Source organism: Notolepis coatsorum, assembly GCF_963971535.1.
Source record: "Notolepis coatsorum genome assembly, chromosome: 1".
Lineage (NCBI taxonomy): Eukaryota > Metazoa > Chordata > Actinopteri > Aulopiformes > Paralepididae > Notolepis > Notolepis coatsorum.
The window spans coordinates 79269258-79295149 of record NC_140165.1 but is presented as its reverse complement, the minus strand read 5'-3'; the positions used below and the strand labels follow the sequence as shown (position 1 = coordinate 79295149).

Here is a 25892-nt window from a genome sequence, read left to right as displayed (position 1 = left end):
CTGTTTTTTTTCGCATTTATCGCTTTTTCTGGTCAAGTATGACTGACAGAAACAGGTTGAATGGGGGTATAGATGGGGGGAAAGACACTCTGAGAAAGTACGGCTTGTCCGGGAGTCGAACTCGCTACCCCAGATCCGTGTCGTGCACGGTTGTCCCCGACGCCGAAATAGCGTTCGAGGTACGCGGTGAGCTACTGGAGCTCCCCTAGAGAGACATATATTTTTAACGTATAATAAATTAAATATGTCTTACTTTTAATGCGACTTCTGGTGCTGCATGGTTTTGCTGATGGCCTTGTAGTCTGGTTCATACGTGGTGAGGTTGAGCTTCATGCAGGCGTTGAGGCTTCCATCAGTTAAACGTGAGTGTAGGTTGGTCTTAATGTTCCCCATATGCGAGAGTGACTGCTCACATGCATATGTAGAGCCAAACATGGTCAATACGGCAATACTCACATGCTGTATTGTGTGGTATGTCACAGGAAGCTCGTTCCAAGTTTTAAGAATCAGCTGGTCTTCAGGTTGAAGATTTTTCATTTCTGTCCACTGACTTGTGGTCCCTCGTCTGACTGAGAGATGGAAAGACAGACTGCCCTGCCCTCTGCTGGCGCGTGCTGTGCACTATAATCACAGTGTAATAGAAGGAAACACATCCCATTTGTGATTTGGCGCACAGTCTGTGACGTCACTGTAGGGGTGGACGGTATGGTCTAAAATTTATATCATGGTATAATTTGAAGCATAGACTGTAACGGTATATATCACGGTATCGGTGTTTCCGTTAGAATATTTTTTTTTGCCTGATAGGCAGGCTATATAAAGAATGACATACTCAAGGCATGTAGATTTATAATATTTTAACTTAAAACTAGGCTACTATTCCAAATAAAATAAGTCCTGAGTCGAGACTCCGTGCTGCTCCGAACGAATCCCAATAGTATGCAACTGCAGAGCCGCAGAGCAGGGGCGCTTTCAGGTCCGGTCACAGGCCCGCTCAACAGCGCCCCCCACCCAACGGCTGAATTGCCAATGGCTGAATTGGAGTATTGCACTGTGCAGGCACAGCGGCCCCGCTTTGCGGCTCTGCAGCTGCATGCTTCTCGCAAAATCCAGCATCCAGCTCCCGCTGCCCAGCCGTCAGAACACTACACATATCATAATGTTCACAGCAAACTGTAGTTGATCACCAGGTATGTTTTATTAACGTAGAATAATTCATATAAGAAAAACCATTGGGAAATCTCTTACCTTTCTCCACTGGTTAAAAATGCCAGGAACTGAAATTGAAACTTACTGTGCGCCGTGGTGATGTGTTTATTATGAAATGACAATTGCGTGTTGACACGCCCACTGCGCGAAGCCTCCTAAATAACTTTTTCCAGTTTGCACATATCTATTATCTATGACTAATTCTATCTATTTTTAGGGGCAAATGCGAGTGAAATAGTCGCGCTGTGGTTACATGATGTCATTGCTATTTTAGAGCTGCTCTACCGGTTACAAGGTATTGTCAAAATCCATACCGTAGAGCAAATTCATACCGTTTATACCGTATACCGCTTATACCATCCACCCCTACGTCACGGTATTGAGAATCATACAGTTTATTGATTCAGCGCTGGGTACTGGAAATACCGATTCCACGCTGTTCTGAGGGTCGGCGAAGACTTGGATCTCTCCGGATGGCTTGCCGGATAAGTAAAATGAGGAAACTGGATTCCCCCCCCATCAGTCTAATCCAATGGGGTGCAGTTACACAGGGAGAGACGATAGGGGGCGGTATTTTCCCAATGGAGCTCAGAGAGAGGTTGCTGCACTAACGTGAGACTAGATTGATGAAATATGAATTCAAATCGCTAATATAAAAAAAAACGACAAACAAAAACTATATGTCGTTGCTGGCATTCAACGGTCGGCATGAACTAACAACATATAGCGTTGTTGGCACTCAAAGTGTTAAGTGACTTGAACTTACTTATCCACATGTCTGATGCCTTCAGGTCAGCAACTTCCAGCTCAAAGTCTCCGATAGAGACCCCGGGGATGCATGTCAGGTCGATTTTGTCCACTGCACACACTCATGTGGATGAGTGATGAACTTGAAAAGACCAGTGCACGGCGCACGCACAAAATTCTCCAAAACGTGCTTTGAATGACTGCAGGAGATTGGTCGTAAAGCCAGCTATCTGATGGAGATCCAGATGTTATTTTTTTATTGTTTTTTTAAAAGATTTTTCACGTACAGTTACTTACATTACAAAAACACACATTTGGACAGGGGGGGGGGGGGGGGGGGTTCCTCCAGTTCATCTATGCCTTCATCCACACCATAAGCAAGCAAAATAAAAAACAAAAAGGAAAGCAAACCAAGACAGGCACTGTACAGTATTGCACTTGCCTCGAGCCCATTCACATGTCGACATACATATATTTATTTTTTTCTATCCTAGGTCTGTCCATACAATGGGGCATTGGGCCTTTAGAAGGATCCGAGAAATTTCAGCAGGAAAATAGTCTAATAGTGGGGCCCACACCTCCTGAAAGGAAGCGTCGTTGCCTCTATGCATTGCACAGAGTCTTTCATGGGGTAGCACACCGAAGATCTCTCTATACCACATTTGTATAGATGGAGGCTTATCCTTAATCCAGTTTATCATAATGCATTTCCGGGCTGAAAGTAGAAGTTTATCAAATCGTTTGAATTGTAAGGGTGTCAAATGAATTTCCTTTGATGGGTGTCCCAGTAAGAAAGCTCCCGGATCCTTCTTTATTTTCACCTTGAAAATGTCGCTTAAAGGGGAACTCCAACATTTTGGGAAATTAGCTTATTTAACATCTTCCCTGGAGTTAGACAAGAAGATACATACCTTTTTTGTCTCTGTGCATGCATTTTAGCTTTGGGAATAGACGCTCCGTTAGCATAGCTTAGCTTCATCACTGGAAGTGAGGCAGGACAGTAGCCTTACAGTGCCTTACAGTGTATTGCAAGGTCTGACATTGACCAAATTTGATATGCATGACCTTGGTGGGCTCTAGGTCAACTCCTGAAAAGGGGGTCAATGTCAGACCTTGCAATCAAAAGTTAGGGGGCGCACTGAAATTATGGCAAGGGTTATTAGCCCCCTAACTTTTGATTGCAAAGTCTGACATTGACCCCCTTTTCAGGAGTTGACCTAGAGCCCACCAAGGTCATGCATATCAAGTTTGGTCAATGTCAGACCTTGCAATACACTGTAAGGCACTGTAAGGCTACTGTCCTGCCTCACTTCCAGTGATGAAGCTAAGCTATGCTAACGGAGCGTCTATTCCCAAAGCTAAAATGCATGCACAGAGACAAAAAAGGTATGTATCTTCTTGTCTAACTCCAGGGAAGATGTTAAATAAGCTAATTTCCCAAAATGTTGGAGTTCCCCTTTAACTCATGTGCCACTTGGCCCCAGAACCTGGATAAACACTTACATTCCCAATAAAATTATAATTTTTAATAAAAAAAATGTGCACTACCTATCTTTGTGAAAGTGGCTTCTCAGCTCTGGTCCAGCTGAAGACAGAGCAGAGGAACAGATTGGACATTGAGCATGACCTCAGAGTTGCTTTGAGACTCTTGTCAGGACCAAACAACATCCCCAGTTATCCCATTAGTTCCCCCAAACTTACTGTCGGTCTGTTATGTTAAGCTAAGAAGTCTTCAGCTGGCTGGACCAGAGCTGAGAAGCCACTTTCACAAAGATAGGTAGTGCACATTTTTTTTAATTTTTTTTAATGACTAATCGACGCAACAATTCCTCGCCGACAATTTTTTATAATCGACGTTGTCGATTATGTCGACTAATCGTTGCAGCCCTACACAGCAGTGCTGGGGCTATTCTTCCTGGGGTCCATAACACGTAAAATACAGTTACAGACTTATACACTCACAACATTCACATGTCATACAGACAATTAAAACAACAATAAAAACCCTAATCAAATTCATAATACAATACAACAATATATACGCCTTATGAATTCATAATACAATACAATAATACCTACTCATAATTAATTCATAATACAATACAGCATAATATACTATTTAGCTTTTACATACATTATCTATGTTCATATCAGCCAATTATACAATCTTTTAATAATATATCCCTATCAGACACATGCCTTTTCATCTATATATATACCTATCTCTTTATCTCTTTTACCCAAAAGTAGTGATATCCAGGTATCCAGATCTGTTTGACATTTCGAACATAAAGGAGATATTGAACGGTCCATTTTGTTTAGTAACACAGGTGTGATGTGTAATCTGTGAAGAATTTTATATTGTGTTTCTCTTAGTCTGTTACAAGTATAAACCTTTTTAACTGAGTCAATGGCCTCCTGCCAGTCGTCTTCAATATATTCACTGTTAAAATCTCTTTCCCATTTGCGGAGGGATGGTAAGTTGGTAACTCCTGGGAGTCCAGTGAGTACAGCAGTGAGTAAAACGCTGAAATGAAATGTGATACCTTACTACAGTTGCATAAGAAATTCGCTGTTTTACTGTAAAGGGAGCCCAGTGGCGTTGGCAGCTGTAGTGAGTTAATAAAATGTCGTATTTGCAGGAAACCAAAAAAATTGTTTCTTGGGAGGTTAAACTGTGTTTGCAGTTGCTGAAACGACATCAACACACCATCCCTAAACAGATCCCCCAATACACAAAGCCCTAGTGAGTGCCAGGTCTTAAAGATGGCCGAACTGCGCCCGGGTCCAAATTCATGGTTGCTAGAGATTGGTATTAGCAATGACCTTAGGTCATTGAGATCCAGATGTTGAGTGGAGTCACTTGCTTTTTTTTTAAATTTTGATTCACTTTTTCTCCCATTTTTCTATATTTTTCTCCCATCCCAATTTCGTATCATCCAATTCAACCCTCCCCTGTCACGGACGCTGTTTCTTGCCTCCCACAAGCCGGCTGCAATGTGGACTAAGTCATACATAGCACAAGTCCCCTCCGGTACTTGAGGTAACAGCAGTCGCATCTTTTCACCTGCGCAGCTCGATCTCTGTGGCGAGGAGTAACGCGTGGGAGGCTCACGCTGCCCCCGACACTTCCTGATTCTACTGCGCAGGCGCACCAACCGACCTGTAGGAGTCGCTGTCCACAACGCCCAATCCCCACCCATCAGTTTCCTACCCCCTAATACGGCCAATGTGTATTAGTATGAACGACCAGCTAAACTGAAAGCAATGTGGAGCGCTGGGCTCGAACAGGCAAGCCCAGCGTCTCCGTCATTCGTGGCGAGCGCCTTGCCCACTACGCCACGTAGCCGCCCGAGTGGAGTCACTTGCTAAGCATGCATCTCTAAATTGTTGCAGTCTTTCAAAGTGCAGAAGACGACCTGTTTCAATGTCCCTGAGAAAGACTTCCAGCTTGCTTTCAAATGCAAACACTGCTTGTTGAAGGGATGAGATTGTATTTGTCCAATACCTTCCATTTTCACATAGAGCTGGTTCAGATGGCCAGTTATGTCCACGAGATAGTGAAACTGCAGGAGCCAGTTAGTGTTGTCTAGCTCAGGATGCTTGACGCCTTTCATTTCAAGAAAAGTCCGGATTTCACTCAGGCAAGCTGCAAAACGGCTGAGCACCTTCCCCCTTGACCACCAACGCACTTTCTGTGTAAAAGCAGACCGGGATAATGATTCCCAACTTATTCTAACAGAGCTTTAAACTGGCGATCATTTAAAGCTCGGGCAACAATAAAGTTGACCACTCAAATGACCAGCGACATCACCTCACCAAGCTCCTGGCCACACGTCTGAGCGCAAAGCGCCTCCTGGTGCAGGATGCAATGAAAACTTAGGATGGCTCTCTTCATGTTCACGGAGAAGCGCTACAAATCCTTTGTTCTTCCCCAACATACAGGGTGCACCATCAGTACAGACAGAAATAAGTTTATCCATCGGTAGTTTTTTTTCTTTAGCAAACTCCATGAAAGACGTGAATAAATCCTCTCCTCTTGTTGTCCCTTTCATTGGCAAAACAGCCAAGCTTTCCTCACGCAGTGTGTCACCTGCACCTGGCAATTATACTGCACTGAGATAGATGGCTAACGTCTGTTGACTCATCTAACGCGAGAGAAAAGTATGTCCCGGTGTTTGTCCTTAATTTGTGTTTCCTTGACTTGATTTGCCATCATGATGCTACGATCGTGCACAGTTCTTGCTGACAGGGGCATGTCTTTTATTCGTTTGATTATCTTGTCTTTGAGAAGTCATCAAACAGTTCATTGGCCACATCAAGCATGAATGTTTTGGCATACTCGCCATCTGTGAATGGCTTTCCATTCCTTACTATTATTGCCAAAGCACCCGCAAAGCTAGCGGAATTCCCGTCACCTTGCTTGGGCCACACGCGTAGTTGCTGCTGACTCGTCTGCACTCTCCGCTGTAGCTCCTCGCATGCCCTTTTCCTGCTGGTCCCCCGCTGGATATTTCGATGCAAATGGAGCATGGCGCGTATCGAAGTGCCGCTTTATATTTGTCCGTTTCATCGATGCAATTTTATCATTTAGACATACCGCAGATCCTGCTCTCTCCACAAATGCAAATTCCTCTGTCCACGCAGTCTGGAATGCACGGTAATCTTGGTCTTTTTTTCTTTTCGCCATCTTTTCCGTTATAAGGGTTGAAGCGGATAAACTAGTTGGCTATCTGATCAAATTGATTTCTTCACCTTTACAATGACCCGGACATGCTCGCGAGCCATTGGTTCCCGACCCGTGATATATATTTTTTTTGTGAACAAATTTTTTATATATTTTTTGACATGACATAAAACTAGACACACAAGCATTAACAGTAAATATCCACAATAAATCACAGGATTATACATTCCGACCCGTGAAATTTATCTTCAAAACTAATTTCGGTTTACTTTAAAATGACACAGTATTATTAAGAAATATCACAAGTATTTAATAAAAAAAAAAATTTTACTCAAAATTGTCTGGGAGCCATATGCCGTCACCGGAAGAGCCATATATGGCTTGCGAGCCATAGGTTCCCGACCGCTGCTGTAGGGTAATGGTCCTGATATCTGAGGCCTTGGTCAGTTGTTTTTGGTCCTGTTTGGAGGACCCTGTATTCACTAGGTACAGCTTGGGCTGGTGTCATGGGCTGGTGTCAAATACTATCCAGTAGCGGAATATGTGTCATGCAAAACCACATTTCAATACCTAAGACTAGTTAATCTCATCAGTGTCAGTGAGCCAATAGGCACGTTTGTTCCAAGATATCAGGCTGGTCATTGGCTGTTTCTTCTGTTCAACCAATGGTTGGCTCATGCAGCACACGCAACCATATCTCTAAGCTAAAGTGAGGTATCGACCAGGTATGATTTTGGTATCTGTCAGTATCTGCACTGGAATTAAAACGATACTCAGCCCAAGTCACAGGTCATTCTATGCTGCTAGCTAGTGGCTACAGAACTAGACTATTGGGTGGCACGGTGGCATAGTGGTTAGCACTGCTGCCTCACAGCAAGAAGGCCCTGGGTTCGAACCCCAGCAGGGGGCCTTTTTTGTGTGGAGTTTACGTGTTCTCCCTGTGTTCGCCTGGGTTTCCTCTTGGTACTCTGGTTTCCTCCCACACCATAAAGACATCTTTCTCTGCCGAAGACTTTGCGATCTTCTTTGAGGAAAAAGTGGAGAACATCCGCAGCTCTTTCTCCCAACCCCCACCCATTCCAAATGCTGAATCGAGAACCTCATCCTTCACTCTGTCATCTTTCTCTCCCATTACAGAAGCCGAGACCCTGACACTGGTAACGTCGAACCGTCCGACTACATGCCAGCTGGACCGGCTACCTTCCCCACTCCTCCAGACCATAGCACCAGACATCCTCCCATTCCTAACTGCAACCATCAACTCCTCACTCAACTCGGGGGTGGTCCCCACCTCCCTAAAACAAGCCAGAGTCACGCCCCTCATAAAAAAACCATCCCTGAACCCTACCCGGCGTCATAGGCAACTACCGTCCTGTCTCTCTTCTCTCCTTCCTTTCTAAAACACTTGAACGTGCTGTATCCAACCAACTTACTGCTTATCTCTTACAGAATGACCTCCTAGACCCTAATCAGTCAGGCTTCAGGACTGGTCACTCCACAGAGACAGCCCTCATTGCGGTCACAGAGGCACTTCACTTAGCAAAAGCGAAAGGCCTCTCCTCTGTCCTGATTCTCCTAGATCTATCTGCAGCCTTCGACACAGTCAACCACCAGATCCTCCTCGCGGCCCTCGCAGGAATGGGAGTGGCTGGCTCTGCGCTGACATGGTTGTCATCATACCTCAATGACCGCTCCTACCAAGTGTCATGGAGAGGGACCCTGTCGGCCACCCGCCCCCTGCGGACGGGTGTCCCCCAGGGCTCGGTTTTAGGACCCCTTCTCTTCTCCCTCTACACTAAATCACTGGGTAACATTATCACGTCTCATGGCTTCTCCTACCACTGTTATGCCGACGATACTCAACTCTTCCTCTCCTTCCCTCCCTCAGATATCCACGTCTCTGAGCGTATCTCGGCCTGTCTGTCCGACATCTCCGCCTGGATGACGACCAACCACCTCAAACTGAACCTAAGCAAAACAGAATTGCTCCACCTGCCGGCCAAATCCTCCCCCCTGACCGACCTTTCCATCACAGTCGAGAATGCAGCTGTGACCGCGTCCCCGACCGCCAAGAACCTTGGTGTTGTCCTCGACGACCAGTTGAACTTCTCTGCTCACATCGCAGCGACAACCAGAACCTGCCGATTCCTCCTGAGCAACGTCAGAAGGATCCGCCCCTTCCTGACACAAGAAGCCACCCAACTCCTCGTCCAATCAACAGTCATCTCCCGCCTCGACTACTGCAACGCACTGCTCGCTGGCCTCCCGGCCACTGCCACTAAGCAGGGCTCCAGACTAACCTTTTTCACCACCGTCCCAGAACCGTCCCGAAATACAATTTTAACCGTCCCAAAGTGAATGTAACCGTCCCAAAAATCAGTTTCTTTACTTTGGTTTTGTCGTCTATAGTTGTTATTGCCATAAGAAACACCATTCAGAGAAGGGGAGAATAAATTGATTTAGTCAAAAGGCTCCCATGGTGGAAAGATTTCACAAGAATAATTATGATTAAAAATAAATATAAAAAAAAGTGTTTAACAAGGTGCTAGTATAGGGATATTTGGTCACGGTGCTGTTATAGTCAACCAATTGGAGCCATGTTGATTATTCCTTCCATAGGAAAATATATTTAAATGTATTTTATTTCGTTTTAGTTTTTTTTTGTTATTACAAATGTGTGTTTATGGTTGAAAATGTTAGAGATAAATAAAGATCAAATCAAATCTAACTGAATAAGTTATCCCTCTTCTAACAAGAAAGAAAAACGTAGTTTAGCTTTAAACTACATAATGTCATTGCGTCCAGAGATTCCACCTTTGATAACTAAAGTAATGACACTTGACTAGTAATGAAACATGTCCCTTAGATCGCGCTGTCCTCCTGGTCGATATTGATAATTGCTGCTAAATTCCAGCGGGCCCTCTTCACTGAATATGGATTCATTGTGTAGCTGAAGTGAAGTTTGCCTATAGCCTGTCGTCTATTTCTCTGCGTTCGTTTAGATAAATGTAACGTTATGCCAATTAACTCGCAATGGTAGTAACATTACGTGTTAGTATAGAATCGAATAGAAATCCTTTAATAATCCCGAGGGAAATTCGGCACTACAGAGCAGACTATGTATCGCTCACATTGAACAACAATAAACATTTAGGTCAATAGGACTAAAATAGGAATAACAATATAATAATATTAAAAATAAGAATAAAATAGTGTGAACTATGGATTAATCAGTGGCAGTCTGATACGTTAGTCAGTAACGTTAGCTAGCAATAAGCAGCTATAACTAGAACGCGTCGATAACTGTATACAGTTCCAATAGACTAACATTACACTTCTGTGATTTAAATGTGTCCTCACCTTAGACTCAGGGGTAGTATTGCTGGATGCAGTTCCCTGTTGGTCATTTTGGGTCTGTGTTTATCCTCTTCAAATAGCGCAGCATGTTTGCGGTCTCTTCACTGAGAGGATGCCACAGTATACTGCGCTTTTTATTTTATTTATAACATTCTGATCTTTCCGCGGTTCTTGTACAGTGGTCTCGTGCCGTGCGACTGTCAATTACCAGCTGTCATTCACTGTGTCAACCAGGGTTAAATACCAGTGGAGAAAGCCTAGGTAAGAGAGATTTCCCTCACCTGTTAACACGTTTTTCTTTTTTGATGCGAGATTCATTTGGGGTGTGACGCTGCTGCAGCGCGACTGGCTGAGGAGAGGTGGGTAGGAGCTTGATGCTGGATTAGCGTATGGCTGCATTGGGAGGCAGAGATAGTCATTGGATTTGGCAAATCACGCTACGTTTAGACTTCAGTGAACTTAGTCAGCACGAGACATTCACCATTTGACAGCAATATATGCGCGCACTGACAGTCGGCCAATTGACATTTCCTGTGAAAAAAAAATCCTCTCCGTCCCGGTTGCGTCCCAGCAAAGATTTCTGTTCGTCCCAAATCAATATTTGATTGTCCCCGGGACGACGGGACATCGTTAGTCTCGAGCCCTGCCACTAAGCCTCTTCAACTCATTCAGAACGCAGCGGCCCGCCTGATCTCAAACCTACCGAAGTCGGCCCATGTCACCCCACTTCTTAGGGACCTGCACTGGCTCCCCATTGCTGCATGAATCCGCTTCAAGGCCCTCGACCTAGCATACCGTGCGGCAAAGGGAACTGCTCCCGCCTACCTCCGGTCAATGGTCTCTAACTACACACCCTCAAGACCCCTACGCTCTGCATCTTCTGGCCGCCTCAGACCTACTCCTATCCAAGCTCCGGGAGGGTCATCAAAGAGAAGTCGCCTATTCTCAGTCCTTGCCCCACAATGGTGGAATGAACTACCCACCCCAGTTAGGACAGCCGAAACACGTCCAATCTTTCGCCGTCGACTAAAGACGCACTTCTTCAACCATTATCTGAATTAAAAAAAGAAAAAAGGAAAAAAAAATCTAACCCTAACTAACCATACTGTCATGCACTTGTCCTAATAAACTAACCTACACTGTAGCACTCAACACTTTGATGAACATTGTTACTCAGCTGATAGAGTTGTGCCCTTCCTGATGGCTTGTCGTACAGAACTTGTAAGTCGCTTTGGATAAAAGCGTCAGCTAAATGACTAAATGTAAATGTAAATGGTAGGCAGGGACTACAGAGGGAAACAAGCTCATTAGCTCAAATCTGGCACATTTACATTGATGTGGAAACTGAAGATTCATTAATGTGTACTGTCCCTGGGAAAAAAATTAAATAATAAACAAACTATTAGTGTGTGCTTTGTTAATGTTAACTCATCTCTCTCTTTTTTTCTCAGATGTGCTCCAGACAGATGGCTGACCCCTGCCCCTAGAGACACTGACTCCTGACCCCTGAACAGAGAAGCAGAGCAGACACACCTATCGCAAACACACCTGAGTGTGTGTGTGTGTGTGTGAGAGAGACCCCACTCCAGCACCACCCCTCTCTCCCTCCACCACCACCACCCCTCTCTCCCTCCAGAACCACCCCTCTCTCCATCCAGCACCACCCCTCTCTCTCCAGGATGAACGTGACCTCGCTGTTCTCCTTCACCAGCCCGGCGGTGAAGAGGCTTCTGGGATGGAAACAGGGGGACGAGGAGGAGAAGTGGGCGGAGAAAGCTGTGGATGCGCTGGTGAAGAAACTGAAGAAGAAGAAAGGAGCCATGGAGGACCTGGAGAAGGCCTTGAGTTGCCCCGGGCAACCTAGTGAGTACTAGACACTGTAAATACTATACATACTACACCCTGAGCTAAGTCAAGTCAAGTCAAGTAATTTATTTATAGAGCACATTTAAAAGCTCGAGAGCCAACCAAAGTGCTGTACAGTACAGTCAAAGCATAAAATCAATGTCCTATAAAATACACAAATACAAAAAGGCACAACAGGACAGGACAGTACATTAAAAAAATAGGACAAGCGGATAGGAGGGCACAAAGTACAGTATAGCACACCGGGGACAGAGGAGCACAAGAAGAGATACAAGAGGGAGGGGGCAGGATTAAATTGCATGGGAGTGTGTGGGTTAGGGTGTGGGAGAATCAGGATTAATCGAAGGCTAGGGAATAAAAGTGGGTTTTTAAACGGGCCTTAAATGTCTCCAGCGTAGGGGCAGATCGAATCTCCAGGGGAAGCTGGCTCCATAGTTTGGGGGCTACGGCCTTGAAGGAGCGATCGCCTCTCTTTTTTAGTCTGGTGCGGGGGGGGGGGGACCAGCCGAGCCTGGTTGGAGGATCTTAGTGACCTGGGTGCTGCGTAGGGGGTGATGAGCTCGGTGATGTATAGGGGTGCTGCACCCGATAGTGCCTTGAAGGTGAGGAGGAGGATTTTGAAATCTATTCTAAGTGGGACTGGGAGCCAGTGTAGGGAGGCTAGGACTGGTGTGATGTGCTCTCTCTTTCTGGTGCCGGTAAGGAACCTAGCTGCAGAGCTGGGAATCTTCACTGGCCTCACGATTCGATTCGATTAAGCTTCAGCTGTCCACGATTTGATTAGATTCTACGATGCAGCTCAATAATATATTACATCCTCAATTTTATAATCTATATTACTGCACATGGCTACTTTTTCATCAATTAATACAAGCAGTCAGATACATTTACTTTTATTTAGAAAGTTTTTTAATCAGAATGTCAAAATAAATGTCTTTACTACTAGTGTTAAATGATACAGATACTAGAAAGGTATCTCGATACCCAGCTGTTAAAAACGGTTCAATACTCTTTTTATTAGTATCAGTATTAGTATCAATACTTTTAGAATAGCCTGAGGCTGTTTTTTCTATGAGTTGAGTGGATGCATGACCAGAGGACTAGCTTTAACTCTTTCTCTGCCATGCTGGGAACGGGATATGGCTATGTGCTGCCACGCATTAAACCAATGGAGTCGGTCACCTTGTTTGTAGGGCTATAACTATATTCTATATTATAGCTATGGATGCAATACTATGGCCCATTTGACATCAAGTATCTATCATTCAAGATGTGAAAAATAAAATGTTTTCCCATCCATACATTCCCGTTTTATACCGTGGTGAATATAAGTATGGTTTTAGAGCGGTTTAGGGTAATTCCTGGGAGGCTAGTAATAGCCTGCGACGTATATTATACTTAATCCATTGGCACTTTGTCCCTATACACGCTACAATTTAAATGCATATGATCGGTATATAATGTTCCATCCTGAATGCATGAAAGGGGGGGGGGGGTAATTTCTGATGAATTGATTGTCAATAACGGCATTCGTTAGTACAACAGCGTACGCTGATCACGGCGATGGCTATGAAAACAAGGCACAATCAAGCTGAAATTGACGTTAAATTGCTCTTACCTGTGGCCGGTGGGATTCCAAAAAGAATATTCCAATTATTTGATTGCCATCTGGTAGATCGTATGTCCATTTGGCCCACGACATAACCCACCACAGCATAATGATCGGGTGAAGCCCTTGGTCCAAGTTACTAGAAAAGTCTGCCCGGAGGCATTTCATCAACGCACAGCCCCACCCCCCCCCCCCCCCCCCCCCCCCCCCCCCTCTGCCCCCAAGTGACACTGGCACAATGACACTGACTGCACTGCACTAGTCTTTACTTTAATCCTCCACTGCACTGTTTTTTGTCCTGCGTCTGTGTTGGTGTTGTTACTGTGAAAAAAGAAATGAAAAATGCATACACTGTAATGCTGCAACAATTACCATGTGTTTTTACACAAATGGCTTAATAAAGGAATCTGAATCTGAGTCTCAAAGGAAGTGCAACATCGGCTGCATACCACCAGGCGGTGGTATTGGACTTTTGCGATCTCAGACTCATTCCCTATGGTAACACCAGCCTTCCTGGATGGATAATGAATGGAAATAGCGAATAAAAGAAATAACAATCAAATAACGAGTATACTCGTTGTTGGCGTCCAACGATTGGCGGCCAATAACGAGTATACTCGTCGTTGGCAGTGAATGAGTTAATAATACAATAATAATAATAATAATAAAAAAAAATCTTAAAAAATTATTATATATTAATATTATATAATATATTTCCCCCAAATCGTGCAGCCCTACTAGACACTGTAAACAGTATACACACTACACCCTGGTTGGACAGCCTAGTGTCTTAAGTACTAAGTACTGCTTTTCAAACATGAACTTCAAACAAGATGTCTGTCTGTCTCTCTCTCTCTCTCTCTCTCTGTCTTTCTGTCTCTCTCTCTCTGTCTGTCTTTCTGTCCGTCTCTCTCTCCAGGTGAGTGTGTGACCATCCCACGGTCTTTGGATGGACGTCTCCAGGTCTCTCACCGTAAAGGACTTCCTCATGTCATCTACTGCAGAGTGTGGAGGTGGCCCGATCTGCAGGTAGATGGACTACTAGGTTACTAAAGGGTTAATCTACAGTTAACTGTGACCTCTCCAGTGAGGTTAATGTAAGGGATTAGGTTTATAAACAGATTTGTGTTGAAAAGGTGTGGAGAATTGAATCATATTAGGATATAAACCACTGCGTTCCCAAAGCTCATATAAACCACCGCATTCACAAAGCTCACACAAACATATAAACCACCATGTTCACAAAGCTCACACAAACATATAAACCACCGCGTTCACGAAACTCACACAAACATATAAACCACCACGTTCACAAAGCTCATATAAACCACCGCGTTCACGAAGCTCACACAAACATATAAAGCACCGCGTTCACAAAGCTCACACAAACATATAAACCACCGCGTTCACGAAGCTCACACAAACATATAAAGCACCGCGTTCACAAAGCTCACACAAATATATAAAGCACCGCGTTCACAAAGCTCACAAACATATAAAGCACCGCGTTCACAAAGCTCACAAACATATAAACCACCACGTTCACAAAGTGCTCACAAAGCTCATAAACATATAAACCACCACCATGTTCACAATGCAGAAGAGCAGTTCTGGCTCTGTTGCCAAAAAAGGGGACCTCCAAGAGATGAAGAACTGGAGGCCTGTCTCTTTGCTATGTAGCGAATATAAGCTTCTGTCTAAAGTCCTGGCTAACAGACTGAAAAAGGTGATGGACCAGATCATCCACAGGACACAAACTTACTGTGTGCCTGGCAGGTCCATTGTTGACAATGTGTCACTAATGAGATCTTTTGGAAGTCTCTGGTTCAGTGGGTTTTGATGCTGGTTTGGTTTCTTTGGACCAGGAAAAGGCTTTTGATCGTGTTGAGCACCAGTACCTGTGGAAAGTGTTGGAAAGGTTTGGCCTCAGCCCTGGATTCATTGCCAAGATTAAAGTGATGTATGAAGATATTGAGAGCATGCTGAATTCTTTATTTATTTTTGTATCCACTTTTTCTCCTTATTTTTCTATTTTTCTCCCATCCCATCCCAATTTCGTAATTCCAATTCTTCCCTCCCCTGTCTTGAACGTTGCTAGACTATGCCTCCCACTGGTCGGCTGTGGTGAGGATAGAAGCCTTGCATCACGTGTCCCCTCCGGTACACGAGGAGGCAGCCTGTCGCATCTTTTCACCAGACAGCTCGAACTCTGTGGCGAGGAGTAGCGCGTGGGAGGCTCACGCTGCCCCCGATACTTCCTGTTTCTGCTGTACAGGCGTCACCCAACCGACCTGTAGGAGTCGCTGTCCACAACGTCCAATCCCCACCCACCGGCTTTCCCACCCTCTAACACTGCTAATTGTGTTAGTATGACGGCCGGCCAAGCCGGTAGCAACGCCAAGAGCTGGGCTCGATACCAGCATCTCCTGCGTTAGTGGCGAGCACCTTGCCCACTGCGCCACCCAGCCACCGCCAGCGTGCTGAAAATTAATGGTGGTCTAAGTAAATCTATCTGCATATGTAGATGATATTATTGTGATTGTTAAAAATCAGCAAGATGTGACGGTTCTGGGTAACATCGTTGAAACCTTTTGGAAAGATGTCGGCTGCGAAAGTGAACTGGGCAAAGAGTGAGGCTGTAGCAGTTGGGAGGTGGGTGACAGGTCTTCCTCGGTTGCCAGGAGGATTAAGCTGGAAGAGGGGAGGCTTAAGGTACCTGGGGGTTTACTTAGGTGATGATCAGACTACAGAAGAACTGGGAAGGAGTGGTAGAAAAGGTAGAGGGGAGGTTAGCCAAGTGGAGGTGGCTGTTACACCTCACATACAGAGGAGGGGGAGGCTGGTCAGGGTTTAGTGCACTTGGAGAGTAGAAAGGCAGCTTTTAGACTGCAGCATATCCAACGGTTTTTAATAGGAGGTGATGATGTTGTCTGGGAACCTGTAATGGCTGCCATTTTTAGGGGAGTGGAAGGTGTGGGTTTGGATGCATCTTTGTTTTTAACAGACGTAACTGCAGATTTCTGTGAAATATCTCCTTTTTATCCGAGTGATTTTAGAGCATGGCTTTTATTTAAATGGAACAGACTGGAGTCGGAAACGTCACTGTTTTGGCTTCTGGAAGAACCTTAAATATATGGGGCCCGGCTAGACATTCAGGACAATAGTAGACCTGGGCTTGTCCAGTGTTTGCATTCAGTTGAGGCAGTAAAACGGAGACATATAGTGGATGTAGCCGGGCCAGGACTTCGCCACACAGAGGCAGTGGCTTCTCTACTGAGGTCAGCCCATCACACCAGAGACATTTTAAACGCATGGACTGGAAAACTGAGCATCGAGGAACAAGACGTGTTACGGGGGTATTCCAGTGGAACCCTGAGCTTGGCCTTGAAATGGACCAAACTGGACTGACGGGACTCATGTTGGGTTGTTACTGGACTGACGGGACCCATGTTGGGTTGTTACTAGTGCTGTCAGGCAATTAAGGATTTGTAATTAATTAATCGCATTTTAATCGCATAACCATTTTAGGCCTGATATTTTTTATTCTATAATCATATTTCAAATTGCATGTGTCCGGATGGCAGAATTCAGTACTGTATCTACAAAACCTTCTGTTTAATCATCTTCCCTTTATTCATTTGCTTAGATTTTTCAGGTCTGGTAAATTTTAGCATGGTGTTATTCAGTCAAAAAAATAAATATATTAAATAAGAATTGAATTGATATTCTCATTTGGTTCATTACAATTTACTCAAGCCTAGTAACAGACACAGTATTTCTGACACTGGGAATACATTCCCTGAGATCCATAGTGTCCCTAGAATCAGATACCAAGAACATGCAAATGGACAATTAAAAAAAAAGTCTGTAAATGTTTATTCTACGTTATTATGGAATGAATGAGATTTCCAAAAAAATTAATTATAAATTGTTATTTTTTTTAATTATTAATTTTAACGCGATAATTTGCTGTGTAATTAATTAATCTAATTAACGCGATAAACTGACAGCCATAGTTGTTACTGTATGTTGCACCTGAAATGTACCAAACTGGACTGATGGGACCCATGTTGGGTTGTTACTGTATGTTGCACTGGCTGATCGTTTATGTTGAATGGGGAAAATATGTATAAATAATGTGTCAAAGCGTTGATTGAATAGCTTTCATAAGCTCCAGGTTGCTTACAATGATTGCCTGAGGATTCTGCGGAGGAAGCCTTCGGTGCTGCAGTGCCAGCTAGATGTGTTGTGGTGCTGGAGTTGACTCCGTTCATGCTCTGCTGAGACACCTGATGTACAAATGTATCTGTCGTCTGAATGTGTCTCAGAACCGGATCATCCTGTTGATGCTGCCTCAACCTAGTCTCAGTGACATCATCAAGTCCTGTATCTGGAAGTATTGGTACAGTGCCCCGTTGTAGAGCTGCTATTGGTTTATGTTTTTATTTATTGTGATGTGATTTGTTGATTATGTTTGTGTGTTTTTTTACTCTGTGGACCCTGTGTCTGTTAATAAAGATGATTGATTGATTGAATAAAACCCAATTGAGTGGAAGAACAGACACTGTGTGGAGAGAGAGACTGAAGGTCCAAGACTGTACTATAAGGGACAGGGTACACCCGTGTGGAGAGTTCTGTATAAACCACAGTTAAATAAGAGGACCTTCAGTGGAGAATTTTGAAGGGGGCAGTAGCGGTCAATAGTTTTGTTGCTAAACTAAATCCCACTCTCAATTTGTTATCCGTTTTGTTACAATGTTTCACTGTTTTTTTAGACTGTAAAAATGCTTGAAGGTTTGTTTGAAACCTTGAAAATATGAGAGTTGGAGTGAAACGGCTTTTGTGTTTGGTGCTGGATACAAAAAGGAAAATGTAATGAAGTGACAAACATTGAATTTCGTTGTGGGTCAGGCCAAAAAGGCCATTTTTATAAGAGCAGGAAAAACCAAGTTGGAAATGACTCGGTGGTCAGCTGATGCCAATGTTTAAGAGCCAGGGTCAGAGTGGATTTTAGATTTGATTCACTCATGAATGAATTTGTGTTCTCAATGAAGTTATTTGTTGTGTTGTAGAGGGGCAGCTGTGTTTTAGCACTGCTTTTATGTGAGATCTCATGTGTTTTTGAGTAGGATGAGAACATGTTTGATGTGAGATATAATGTGTATTTATTTAATTGAATTGACACACACCTTTGTAGTGAGACTACCGGTATGTAAATAAATGTTTTTCTAAAAATAAAAACCTCTCTCTCCGTGTGATCTAGTCGCATCACGAGCTGAAGCCTTTAGAATGCTGCCAGTTCCCCTTCAGTGCCAAACATAAGGACGTGTGCATCAACCCCTACCACTACAAACGAGTTGATAGTCCCAGTAAGTATTATCCAATCATCTAATCATTATGTAATGATCTAATTATTATCTATTTATCTTAATGATCTACTTATTTAATTATCTAATTACTATCTAGGGTGTAAAGGTACACGTATCCGTACCGAACAGAACCGTTTCAGTGTGTACCGTACCGTACCGTATGGCTGTAGTGTACCGAACGAATACAACGGTATCTTAACCACTAACGTCCGCCCACCGGGGGCTGTTTTTTTCACAATCTAATATAATTATTAGGGCTGTCCCCGACTAAGGATTTGGATAGTCGACTATGATTGGCCAAAATTTGCCGTTAGTCGACTATTAGTCGACTTAAAAAAAAATAATAATAAAAATAAAAAAGTATAATATATATATATATTCTTTTTTATATCATTCCATTTGGGCTGTGGGGGGTGCTTAATGTCTGAAGGCTTCTTGTCCTCTGCAAAAGCATGCAATTGGTCCATTGATATTTGTCTAGTCCAGTGTGTTCATTAGATGGGTGAAATCCTCTTTCAGTGCCTCTGTGCCTGTTTTCTTAGGCAGTTAGCCTCTGGTATGCGTGCCATTAGCGTTAGCCACGCTTCTAGGCCTCTCTTCTTTTGGAAAGAATGATAAAAAAATATTATAAATATATATATATATATATATGTTTTGTATTCAACTAAGAGGTTGGCAGTCGACTACGGCTCCTTTCGACTGATTAGTCGACTAATCGACTAATAGGGGTCAGCCCTACTAATTATTATTATTTTTTTTTAATTTCTTTACAAGTCTATTATTAATTTCAATATAGAATATTCGTTGACAGCCCTACAAGTACAATTAGTTACTGCACACTACACCACACCAGCCAAACTTTCCCCCACTGTACCGAAAACCTGCACCGAACCTTGACTTCAAAACCGAGGTACCGTGGTTTTTGTGTACCGTTACACCCCTAATCTTAAGTATTATCTACTATCTAAGTTATCTTAATTATCTACTTATTTAATTATCTAGTTATCTAAGTAGTATCTACTATCGAATTATTATCTAGTTATCTAAGTATTTTCTACTATCTTAAGTATGATCAACTATCTAAGTATTATCTAGTTCTGTTTCATTAGGGGCTCTGCTTGGCATCACTACTGCACTATCTCGCGTACGTGCACGCGTACTGAATAAACCACAAATGTACCTCTAATACCAGTATTAGTCTGACCACACCCCTCATCAGCTTACCTTCATAAGCAGGTGTGTGGTCACCTGCTCTCCTCCTTCTCGCTTTCACCACAAGGAAGAAGTGCCTCGGTAGATCCCCACACTTGACACCATGATGGAAGAAAGGTTTAGGAGCAGCTTTGGGAAACAAGGATACGTTGACATCATATCTTTATTTTCTCTCTCACTATTTTCGAGAAAATACGGCGATATTGTCTTCGTACTGGAGTGTCTGGAAGATGATGATCATTCTAAAAACCCTCCACCGGTTTTCGTATTGGGAGCACGCCGCTGCATGCTTCTCAACTGCAGTTCCTTGCTGTGTTTGTTGGGGTGAAACCTGTCAGGCCACAGCTGAACTGTCGGACATGCCGCTGTTGTGAGAAGCGGTGCGTTCCAGGTTGGGTGAGTAGTGTTTGCTGGCGGGCTCCACTTGTCTGTTAGTGCTATGGGGGCTACTTGACAAAGTTTATGGAAACCGGCCCCAGGCTAGGGTCCTTTGTTCAGCCACCTAGGCGACAGAAGGCCTTGGTCTGGAGACCATTATAGTTTTAACTAGTGGGCCGCGACCATTGACACTGGTGATCCCTGTGTGTTCTGGACGAGTGGATTCTCTCTGTCACCGTGTTAAGGCCCCATCTTTCATATCCAAATGAGAGTATTCCTTCACGAGGGGATATGTGCATGTAATGTGCGATAGCGGCAGATTCATGTTCAAAGTCAGCTACACAGGCCAGTTGGTACTGTGCTGATTCCGTCGGATGTGTTAATGTCACCGTTGTGAAGCGGTGTTGACATCTTGTTTTCTCTTTTCTCTTAAAAAGTGAGGAGAGGTTCAGAACGGCGGCCTGTCTGGGTGAGTGTTATGTCATTGTTTACATGTTCATAGCTTACGGTTAGCCGGTCAGCTGTTGACTGCTGCGTTAGCCTGCTGGATCGCTGCATGGCCTGCTTAAGGCCTACTATTAGCCAGTCAGCTGTTAGCTGCGGGGCTAGCATGTCGTGGTCGCTAGGTAACGTTAGCTTGCTGCTATGGCCATGGCCTGGCGCGGGGTAGCTTAGCTTCTCGTGCGCCGCCGTGAGCTCGCTTCTGATCGCGTGCGTCGTTAGATCGGCGTCTCGCGAGCAGAAGCAATAGCACCCGAACGGTTGGAGCAGCCGTTAGCTTGATGCTATTCTGTTGAACGTGCTTTGATTTTAACATGTTTTACACTCTTGACCACGACGTCATCCTTGACAGGGGATGTTCGTCGACCCTGCCCTGAGCCTGGACGGGGATTGCGTCAACAAAGAGGACTGTAGCGACTGGTTGGAGCGGCGACGCTGCCCGGATCGAACAACACAGGACGGCTGTGTTCTACGGTGTCTTGTGACTGCACTTCGCTGATCTGCGTTCCGGGTAGGAACGGGGTTGACCAGACCTCATAACACGTCTTCTGGTTTTACTTTGCTAAATGTATTGTGAATAACGGTGTTTTTCCCAAAACGTGTGTTGCTACAATGCATTTAGGATACGTTGCGGGTTATGTGTGAGCTGTTTTTGTCACTGGCAGTTAGCTTCTCCGTGCAAACGGGATGTAATGATCTGGTTGTTGTGTGAGTAACACGGCCGTGTACTCACAACTAAGGTAACTAACCTATGAAGCTATGCTTGGTGACAAGTGAGTAAAAGAATGTTCTTTCTCAGACTGTAATGACAATGAACAGTGTGTTCACACATTAACAGGTTTTCCTGTTTTAACTGGCCGTATTGAGGGTAAAATAGGAGGATTGTGTTTTCCCCCCCGGTTCCCTGGGGACTTTATCACCTCCTATCAGACATGTTGTGCATTATTTGTGTCTTTTGTGTGGTAGGGATACGATGTAACTCTTAGCTTGATTGCTGAGGTTGTGCTAAATCTGCTGGAGAAACTTATTTCCTAAAGGGAAATTGGTTTGGTTGCTGTCATGTGTGCTTAGCAAGGCCTGTGGTCGATACTAATCAAGAATGATGTATTCTCTCATTGTGAAAAAAACGGCGTTCCTCTGTTGAGTGTTTTTGCCATTTTTTGTAGGTGATGATGGGTTGTGTGTGTCATGTGACCTACAACTGGGTTGTACTGGCCACAGAAGCACATGTGTATGTTGGACCGGGGTTCTTAGGGCCCTCTCTATTCTGTGTTTTTCCTTAGTAAAAATCAGATAGCAGGTTAGCTCATGCGCTGTGTGGAGCTGTGAAACGCTTCATAGAGCTGACTATGACTGTGTCATGTTCTCTTTTTGTCGTTACGTCGTATCATGGGTGTGGGGTCGTAAAGGGGTGAACTGGTAACCTTTCCTCTCCCCATTGTTCTGTCGGTCAGGGGTACACCCCCTGTCCTTCAAGGTTCCCGTCACGTGGCGGTTCGGCACGTTACGGGGGGGGGGGGGGGGGGGGGAGGGAGTTCCTGGTCCCACGGCCTGGTATATTGGGCGTGTGCACCGCAGGAATTCCCCCGCCATAGAGTACGTCACCGTGCGCGTCTCTGTTGGTAGGACTTCCGTGTGCTGTTCAGGTCCATGTGATGGATCTGTTTTCAGGGGGGGTGGTCAGGGCTCCTCCTCACCAAGCGCCTATTCAGGCCTTCTGTGAGTTCGGACTCCTTCTTCCATGTGAGGAAGCCTCCATCAGAGTACAGAGCCTTCCTCCTCAGATTGTCAAAGTGAGTGGACCCTCTAGAAGGGTCCTTTTCTATTGTATGTATATTCGATTCAATTCGTTTATTGAGTGTGTATGGGTTCAGTGCCTCTTCCCCGGAGGCCCTAAAACCAGTTTTTTACATGGCTCAAGGTGCAATATATTCTTTTCAATCTGTACAGCTCGCGTGGGAAGTCTCTCTGGGGATCCCCGTCTCTTTCCTATGGGAGGGTGGTGGGATGTAAAAATGTGAAAATTTTTTACCCCGGCTGTGTAGACTGGGATACATACTGTTGATGCTTCCTTCTTTCTATTCCAGAAGTGTTGGAGTTAGGGAGTGTCACACCCCTCTTGTCGTTCCCCTGGGCGCCTTGGGGATTCAATGACAGGTCTAAATAGCCTGTTCATTGATGGGGGTGTGTCCCGACGCACGTATAGTGCTAGCTCGCTGTAAACAGGCGATTGACTGGCACGCCTTGGTTGCTTGTGGTTGAAACAGCGTTTTTATAAAGCAACTGAGATGGGGGTTTTTCCTCTTCCGACGACCACATCCCATGACCTGGGTGGGTTGTCGACGGATTCTCGTTCATGTCTGGGGGATGATGACGGGATGGATCTGAACATATGTAGTGGGGTCTCACGCCCTTGGGGTGGGCCACCAGGCGCGGTTCGTCCGAACGTCTGGGTGGCGCCTTCTTTTCATGTTAAGATCAACACGCATATCTGCCCTTCTCCTGGAGTAGGCATGTCGGCGTGGTTAGGGCACGGGACTGGTTCTGGTCACGCTGGTCCAGATCAGTTGAACCCGTTGTCCGCCGGGGATGCAGATCTGCTGTTCTGGTACCCTGAGGGACTTGGGCTTTTTTCAGGGGGAAAAATGCCAGGTCGGTCTGGGTGTCACAGGGTTAAGCGCTATGGAGACCCTGGTTGGGTATGTTTTTACTCAGCACTGTCGTCATGGCTTACAGCCATGCCATTCTGTACGCGCTCGATCTCGTCGGATCTCGGCCGCTACACAGGTTGGTCCTGGTTAGTACTTGGTTGGGAGACCGCCGGGGAATACCAGGTACGGTGTGCTTAGGGGCTGGTTCTCCGTTATTTTTCGCTCCTCTCTCACGCATGGCGAAGAGGGGCCTGTGGGGGTGGTTTTTTGACCTCCTCTGGTGACCCTGTGCTTCCCGTACCCCCAGGCCCGGTCCGAAGTGATGTTTGCGACCCGTAGGCCTGGGTTAACCCTTTTTGGAAACTGAAACACTTGTACTGCGGTATAGCCGGTGTATACCCGCAGGTGTGTTTTGGAGTTTTTTCTTGAGGGGTTATAGGAACAACCACCGCATTGGGTAACACCGAGGTGGTTGATTCCCTGGTGTGTTGGAGCAGTGTCAACTCCCGGGTTCACCGTTTGAGGGTGCCCCTGCACGTTCATGACGTCTGCCAATCGTGTCAGCCTTCTCTGCCTCGACCCCTCTGGGTGGGGGTTTTTAAATGGAGGCTTGGTCATGCAACACCGCCAGCTTACGCTCCTTCCGCCGGGGCGGCTGTGTTCAGCTGTCCCCTCTGGCGCCTGTCTCGTCCGCAGTCTCCAGGCTAGGGTTAACAGCCAGTTGCCTGGTTTTTCCCCGGTGCGCTGCCTGCTTCCGTTGGTTAACCTTTTTTGTGTGCTTACGGCCATGCTGACTGTCTGTTCTGCAGGGTTAGTGTGCCAGGCGGTGTACTGTTGGGGGGACGGGGCCCGCTCGGCTTACGGCCATACCGACCTGAACAGCAGGTTCTGGCCTGGTTAGTACTTGGGATACCGCCTGGGATTACCAGGTGCAGTAACTGGGGGGCCTTTGTCCGAATACGCTGGCGATGTGGGGGGCGGGGCACTACGTGCCCACCTGGTGGGGTCTTGATGCTGGCATCATGGACTTCTCCGGGCCCCCATTCCAGGGAGTCCAGTCCTTTTGGTGGGTCTGGGTCTTCCTTCGCGCTCCGCTGCTACGGCCTTGCCACGGGGTTGGGTTTGTCCTTGACCCCGTGATTCTGGGGGCAGTAACGAGGTTGTTCCTCCGTTCGTTCCCGGGTGGCATGCGGGTTGTGCGTGTGTGTAGTCGTGGGGTCAAGCCACGGTCTGCTCACCCTGTGCGTTAAGTTGCTTGAGTGCCTCTTCGCACGGTCGGGTCCGTCGCCTTCCCGTGAAGCCTCTAATAGGGGGGATACCCTCCATTAGGGGGGGTCGGGGGGGCTCGGCCCTCCCTGTTCTGATGGTTTTGGGGGGCTGTCAGCGGGGTGTATTTGTCAGCCAGCGGCTCCGCTTGGCCTCCCTTTGTGCAGTAGTGATGCCAAGCAGAGCCCCTAATGAAACAGAACGTTAGGTTATGACTATAACCAAGTTCTGTTAATTAGGGGTGACGCTTGGCATCAGACGGCCGCTGCAGCCCTTGACCTCACCTTGTGGTGAAAGCTTGGGAAGGAGGAGAGCAGGTGACCACACACCTGCTTATGAAGGTAAGCTGATGAGGGGTGTGGTCAGACTAATACTGGTATTAGAGGTACATTTGTGGTTTATTCAGTACGCGTGCACGTACACGAGATAGTGCAGTAGTGATGCCAAGCGTCACCCCTAATTAACAGAACTTGGTTATAGTCATAACCTAACGTTATCTATTATACAACAGATTTGCATTATCATCTAAAACTCTTAAGTTTAGATAAATGTAAAGGACATTAATCTTTGTAAACATGACTCTTACATTCTCTCTCTGTCCTTCCCTCTCTTCTTCTCTCTCATCCTCCTCTTTTTCCCCCTTTCTTGATCCGTCTCCCCCACTCTCTTGGCCTCACCCTCTCTTTCTCTCCTACTCTGTCCATCTCTCTCTCCTACTCTGTCCATCTCTCTCTCTCTCTCTCTCTCTCTCTCTCTCTCTCCTACTCTGTCCATCTCTCTCTCTCTCTCTCTCTCTCTCTCTCTCTCTCTCTCTCTCTCTCTCTCTCTCTCTCTCTCTCTCTCTCTCTCTCTCTCTCTCTCTCTCTCTCTCTCTCTCTCTCTCTCCTAGGAACAGCGACCTGACCTCTCCTTTTCAATTCAAATTGGCATGAAATATTAACATACTTATTGCCAAAGCAAGTTCAACATACAAACAATAACATATATTATTAAGCAATACAATATCATAATATTAGTAATAACAGTAAGGACAATCAACA

General features: G+C 45.3%; 1 protein-coding gene across 1 annotated transcript in view; it reads left to right on the top strand.

Annotated features, from left to right (window-relative positions):
• Nucleotides 1-25892, top strand: part of LOC311235582 (mothers against decapentaplegic homolog 1-like) — a 62067-nt gene that overhangs the window by 9159 nt on the left and 27016 nt on the right. Inside the window, exons 2-4 of the mRNA XM_084323049.1 lie at nt 11452-11863; nt 14395-14504; nt 18739-18844. Of these exons, the coding sequence (XP_084179175.1) occupies nt 11680-11863; nt 14395-14504; nt 18739-18844 (400 nt within the window). The 5' untranslated portion in view covers nt 11452-11679. The remainder of the gene's footprint in view (nt 1-11451; nt 11864-14394; nt 14505-18738; nt 18845-25892) is intronic.